Source organism: Vicia villosa, unplaced genomic scaffold (genome assembly GCF_029867415.1).
Source record: "Vicia villosa cultivar HV-30 ecotype Madison, WI unplaced genomic scaffold, Vvil1.0 ctg.000227F_1_1, whole genome shotgun sequence".
In the NCBI taxonomy this organism is placed as follows: domain Eukaryota; kingdom Viridiplantae; phylum Streptophyta; class Magnoliopsida; order Fabales; family Fabaceae; genus Vicia; species Vicia villosa.
This window is the reverse complement of record NW_026705085.1, coordinates 607,808-614,455: the sequence shown is the minus strand read 5'-3', so window position 1 is coordinate 614,455 and position 6,648 is coordinate 607,808. Positions and strand designations below refer to the sequence as shown.

The 6,648-nt window shown below is 38.4% G+C and overlaps 1 protein-coding gene across 1 annotated transcript; it reads left to right on the top strand.

Moving 5' to 3' along the window:
* The first annotated feature begins 4,697 nt into the window (after positions 1–4,697).
* On the top strand, positions 4,698–6,074 carry LOC131625606 (uncharacterized). Its single transcript, XM_058896452.1, has 2 exons — positions 4,698–5,692; positions 5,813–6,074. Exons 1-2 carry the CDS (start codon positions 4,698–4,700, stop codon positions 6,072–6,074), a joined length of 1,257 nt encoding a protein of 418 aa, XP_058752435.1.
* Positions 6,075–6,648: the final 574 nt, after the last annotated feature.

Below are 6,648 nucleotides of genomic sequence, written 5' to 3'. Positions count from 1 at the left end.
GGGTTGATCAGAAGTCCAGACCCAATGTCAAGAACACTTCCAATGACATCTGCAAGACATGTGATTCTAGCAGAAGATTCAAAGCTGAAGAAAAGCCCAATCAAGGTAAAGGGGTTCAGTGTCATGGATGTGAAGGATATGGACACATTAGAGATGAATGTCCTACCTACCTCAAAGAGCAAAAGAAAGGGTTGTCTGTCACTTGGTCTGATGAAGACTCTGACAATGAGTCCGAAGAGGAAACTGCAAAACATGTCACAGTTCTAACAAGTGTCTATGCATCTGATGATGATTCCAGTGATGATGAGCTAACCTTTGATGAGCTTGCTGCCTCATACAAGAAGTTGTGTATCAAGAATGCTGAAGTCTGCAAACAAGTGGAGAAGCAAAAGATAATCATAAAAGAGCTAGAAATTGAGAAAAATAAACATCTTGCAACCATAGACTCTCTCAGTAATGAAATGAGCATGTTGAACTACAATCTTGATCAAAGAACTAAATCCTTCAGAATGCTCAATAATGGAACTAACACTCTTGGGTAGGATTTGTGGCTAAAGCGGAATTCACTTCTGGAATCAGGAGATCAAAACCTGAAGCTTACTTAACAAACCAGATGTCAGCACCAATGTCACAACATCAAGGAAACCGAAGAAGGAGCCATACAAAGAAGAAATTCCAAAGATGGAGGTGTCACCACTGTGGAAGATTTGGTCACATAAAGCCATTATGTTTCAGACTAGTTGGATGTCCAAACCAAACACATCAAGCCAAACCTAAACATGATACTCTTAACAGGAAGCAACAGTGGGTGGCTAAGAATGTTGCTCTAGTAGCACACACTTCTCTAAGAATGCCTGCCAAGGAAGACTGGTATCTTGACAGTGGTTGCTCAAATCATATGACTGGGAGAAATAACTTATTAGTAGACATCAAACTTGATGGAACCAGTTATGTGACTATTGGTGATGGAGAAATAAGAGAAGTCAAAGGTGTTGGCAAGTCAGGATGTCCTGGTGTTCCTAATCTGAATAATGTCTTGCTTGTACAAGGACTGGCTACAAATCTTATAAGTATCAGCCAACTGTGTGATGAAGGGTTTGAAGGTGGAGAAAAACACAAGAAAGGGGGGGTTGAATTGTGTTCTTTATCAAATAAAATTTCTCTTTCTTTTCTTTCTTCGGCTTAGACATCTGTTGGATTATGCTTTGATGTTGCGGAAGCATGAAGTGTAGAACTACATAACCAATATGATGTTCATTTTAACTTCTAAGGCATATCAGAACTTCTGACGAGTTTAGTACAGTTCTGCATATTAAAGCTTGGAAGTTCTTAGTTAAAATGACATGATCAGAAAGTAAAAGACACATTCATTTTTATCCTGGTTCACCTTCTAACTAAGGCTACCTCCAGTCCACCTTCTTCAGGTGATTTTCCTCTCAACAGAGGTCTTAATCCACTATAACCAAATCATGATTACAACTGCACGAACCTCTGTCGTGACTAACCATCCTGCACAGCCAACTGTTGTGACTAACCATCTGGACAATGACCTGTTCAGTGATCTCCGCGAGATATAACGTCCATTGACTCAGGAACCCTGAACAAGCCAACTGCTCATGACTAACTGCAAAGGACTGTTCAGTGATCTCCACGAAATATAACATCCCTTGACTTTCCGCACGACCATCCTGTTGTGACTAACCCCGCACAGCAAACTACTGTGACTAACCTTAGATGATGAACCGTTCAGGGATCCCAGCAGGATATAACGTTCATCTATCTTCTGGAGATTAAGGTGCGCTTCTTAATTAAGCTGATTGTCTTCTATTCTCAATACATATGTTTACAACTCACTGACTTGAAGTCACTTCTGGAGCCTAAACAATCTATCAGAAGTTTCTTAAGATATAACACACTTCGAGCAACAACTCTATGTGTTTTACAATTAATTACAAGAGTAATACAGAATCTTGTAGTCTTATATTCTTGAACGTCCGAATGAGATCTTCTTCATATTCTAATAAGCATATTATGAGATAACGCTCTTGTGTTGAAGGCTTCTTGTCATGATCTTCATCTTCAAATCTTCTTAAGCTGATTTAGAGCAATAACTCTATTATTGATTGCTTCTGATTTGATCTGCAATTCTTCTTTCTCCCAAGAAGATTTAGAGCAGTAGCTGTATGTTGATTGCTTCTTGTGGTCTGTTCTTCTCTTATCTGAGTAAGGAGATTAGAGTTTCATCTCTTTGAAATTAATTCCTTCTTGTAAGACCATCTTCTACTTATCTACTTAAGCATATATCGAGCATCAGCTCTCATCTTGATTGCTTCTCGTGAATAGATCTTCATCTTCTTCTTGACTACTGATCATGCAGCTTGTTATAGCTGATAACAAATTTAATGATCATAAGCAAACATGAAACACTTTTTTGAGCAACAACTCAATGTATTCAGTTTCTCAAGTCATTCAATGTGAACAATTTATGCATTGACTAAGTATCAGTGAACTTCTAATAACTCCAGTGGAGAATACTGCTTAACAGCAGAGATTTCTTCTTTGCTTATATTAGGCATATGGTTAGTGTATCACAACATAGTGGATTATCACTTACTAAGTATGTGTTGCCTCTTGTGGAACTTCTAATGCATGGTTTCTTGAAGATTCTTATCTGCTTTTCATGCTCAGCTTCTTTTACTAATTTTCTCTCAAGATCTCTCATTTTTTTGCTTTCTGTATATGTATCCTAGATACATACTTTGATGCTCATTCTGGATGCACTCTTTAGATACATACCCAGACACATACCATAATGCATACCTTCAAGTCTAAAGCTTTGATCTATATATAGAGCTTGGTATGTTACCGTTGGAATCTAGCCGTTGAGACTTATTTGAATGTTATCTTGAATGCTTCGTCTGGATTGAGCATTTTGTGACATGTGTTATTCTTGGCAGAACCTTATCCTCAACATGATGATTATAGTTGATGGTGTGCTTCTTTGGATAAGCTTGTCTTTTTAATGCGTTGCATGTGGGTTGCTTCTTCTTTAAGCCTTGGGAGTTGTTCCTTTTAAATGTTGCAACTGTTTTGCATGTGATGATGTTTCTAATGACTCTCCCTTTGATTTTGAGCTCTTTGTATTTTATTCAATTCTGTATGCTGAGCTGTAGTTTCTTTATTAGCTTGTACGTGACTTATGCTGATTGTTTGTATGTTATGTGTCACTGTATCATAGTCTTCAGAACTTCTGATTTTCATACTTGTATGATCTTCTGATGCTTGCACAGTTTCTTGCGGTTGATCTTTCTTGTTTATTTCCTTGTAGCTTCTGATGTACTTTCTAATTGAGACTTTTGTATATAGACCTTGATATTGCTTGTTCTTCTGAATGGTCTTGTTCCTTATTATTGCTTCTCTTGTTCCTGATTTGTGGTCTTATGCTTGCTTGACAAATTATTGATTCAGAACATCTAATATCTCGGCTTTATTTAATCTTCTTTCATGTATGATTCAGTTACTATGATTCTGATGCAACCTATATAAGCATAATTTATGCACACTAAATGAAACCATTATTAACAAAATTGTTATTCACAAAATATATGTTCGTTATCATCAAAACCGGATTCGGAACATAGATTCTCAATCTTGTTCTAACAGGGTTCAATGTCAGATTCGCTAAAGAAGAATGTATTGTCACAAATGGAGAAAATGAAGAAGTCATGAAGGGATTTAGGTCTAAGGATAATTGCTACCTATGGGAGCCTAACACCTCAAACTACCCCTCTGCCTACTCCATGATCAGAGAAGAAATCAAGGTTGAGTGTTAAGAAGCTGATGAATCTGATGAAGAATCATATGTTGGAGACCTCACCATCAGTGAACTGGCTGCTGGTTTTACTGAGACATGTCTAAAGAATGAGAAACTGTGTGCAAAAGTACGGGAGTATAGGACTATTAATATATTCCTACTATAAGAAAGAGTAAGTCTAATGGAAGATATTGCTAATCCGGAAAGAAAATTAGAAGACACAAGATCTAACAAACAAGCAACCAGGAAAATGGATGTTCTGAAAGAAACTAAGCCAACCATCTCAGGAGCATGTGAAGATGTCACAACAGATGTCTTGACATCAAAATTTTCTAATGAGTCAAGTGTGAGCAATGAATCAAAAAGCTCTTCTAGCTGCAATGTCAGAAAAAATGCTGTAACATCAGTTGGCAACACTATAAAACTTCAGATCATCAAAAAGCGTGTGACTACTGATCTCTCTATTGCTGATGGTGCTACCAAGACCATAGATGAAAATCACTATGAAAAAGTGAAGGGTGTATTAGGTATTTTCCGCCAAACATAATTATAGCAATTAATCCTATTAGGGGAATACACTATGGGCTTTTTAAATATCCATTATTTGAAACTTCCCATATTTAGTTGTTGTGTCAAGTTCCCTCCTACTCCTATTTTCTTACAAAAGACGGCAACCTACTCTATTGGTCTCATCAATACCTTTCTGAATTTGAACCGCTCCGACGCATCTCACAATCGTGTCACAAGAAGCCCTCTGAAGAATCTCAAGATGTCTCAACAACCAAATGCTTCCTCCTAAAAGAAAGTGTCTCCTAAATCTGACTCTACAACGCCTAATGAGTCGACTAACCCTAATCGGGCTCTCAATGTATCTCCTTTAAGGATGATTAGCGCTGATGATTTAACGATTATAAAGCCAAGAACATCGCATGTAAGAAGACCTGAGGAAAGTATTCGTACTAAGGGCTCCAATCCCTCATCATCCAACCTTCGTGAGGAACTTACTAAAGAAGGAGCAAGATATGTTCATAACTTCATAGCCAAGATTGTCAAATGGATTTTGGATGAAAATCATCAGGTATCTGGGATATCTGTCCCTTTACAAATTGTGATTCCTGATCCTCCCAAGAGCAAACGTAATGATGACGATGTTCACGTTGCTGGTAGTGACATTCACATGACTATAGAAGATAACAATGAAGAGATTCAAGAAGATGCTGATAAAACCAATGTCACTGAGGATGTCAATGACATCGAAAATTTTGGAGCTGATGATAGTCCAAGGGCAGATGCTGGAACAGGTACAAATGTTGTGGATGTAGATGAGTACTCTGACAATGATTTGGTTTCTACTGTGAACCCTAGTGTAGCCGAAAGGCTCATGACTAGGAGAAAGGGAAAAGCTGTGATGCAGAAGTCTCTTGCGAAGAAAGCTGATGTTAAAAGCCCTTCCAAAGACTCTATCAAGAAGAAGAGTACCACTGTAGGACCTATAAAGAGCAGAGTTGTGGCTAAAAGTTTTGGTATTGGTCCCTCAAAATCTTGGAGCAAGGTTGTTCCAAAGAAGAGGAAGGCAAGAGCTGTTAAAGAATTCGAGTCTGATGTTGAAGTGAATGTCCATGACATTCCATTAAAGAAGAAGCCCACAACTAGCAAGCTTGCTACTAGTGTACCTGAAGTTCCCATTGACAATGTATCCTTCCACTTTGCTGCAAGTGCAAACAGGTGGAAATTTGAGCATCAAAAGAGACTGGCCCTTGAGAGAGAATTGGCTCAAAATGCTCGTAACTGTAAGGACATAATGGACTTGATTGAGGCTGCTGGCCTAATAAAATCTGTTGTCCATCTGAGTAAATGCTATGAAATGTTGGTGAAAGAGTTCATAGTAAACCTCTCTTAAGAATGTGCTGACAAAAGATCCAAGGAATTCAGAAAAGTGTTTGTGAGAGGAAAATATGTTAACTTTTCTTCCACTGTGACCAACAAACTATTGGGAAGGTTTGATGAAGCTCAACCTGAGCTTGAAGTCTCTGATAACAAGGTATGCCAAGTTATCACTGCAAACCAAGTCAGGAGCTGGCCCTTGAAAGGAAAATTGTCTGCTAGTAAACTAAGTATGAAGTATGCAATGCTACATAAGATTGGGGTTGCTAATTGGGTGCCAACAAATCACAAGTCTACTGTCCCAACTGTTCTTGGAAGATTTATCTATGCTATTGGTACAAAAGCAAAGTTTGACTATGGTACCTACAATTTTTAGCAGACCATGAAGCATACTGGTAGCTACAGTGTAAAAGGCCCTATAGCATTTCCTTCTCTCATATGTGACATCATCTTAAACCAGCACCCTGGCATCTTGGTTGAAAGTGATTCTATTTGCAAAAAGGAAAGTGCTCTGTCTTTCCATTATAAACTGTCTCAGGGAACGCATGTCCCAAACATTGTCATGACATCGGCTGAGACATCCAAGAGTTGATCATCAGCCAGTAAGGCTGAATTCATAGCAATGATGAAAGAGACATGCAAAGAGCTAGAGGCAAGGAAGAAATCTCTTGAGAAGATGATCAGCACTCTAGAGAAGGATGGTAATGAGGATTTTGTAGGCGCTGCAGGGAAAGAAGCACAAGATGAACAGGAAGACGGAGGAGACTCTAAAGAAGAAGTTGAAGAAGGAAATACCAGTCCAGCTGATGGTTCAGATGAAGAAGATGAAGAAAGTGATGCAGACAACTCTGGTGGGTCTAAATCTGAAGAATAAAGACAGCTGGTGGTGGTGATGTTTGATTCTGGTCTGTACTTATTTGCATATTACGGTTTCTTTGGCAACTTTTGTG

What these genes read in the sequence shown, in the direction of transcription:
- LOC131625606 (XM_058896452.1), top strand. Translation starts at nt 4,698, where the DNA reads ATGATTAGCGCTGATGATTTAACGATTATAAAGCCAAGAACATCGCAT. An exon ending in TATGAAATGTTGGTGAAAGA is followed by an intron (nt 5,693 to 5,812) that starts GTTCATAGTAAA and finishes ACTATTGGGAAG; the next exon opens with GTTTGATGAAGCTCAACCTG.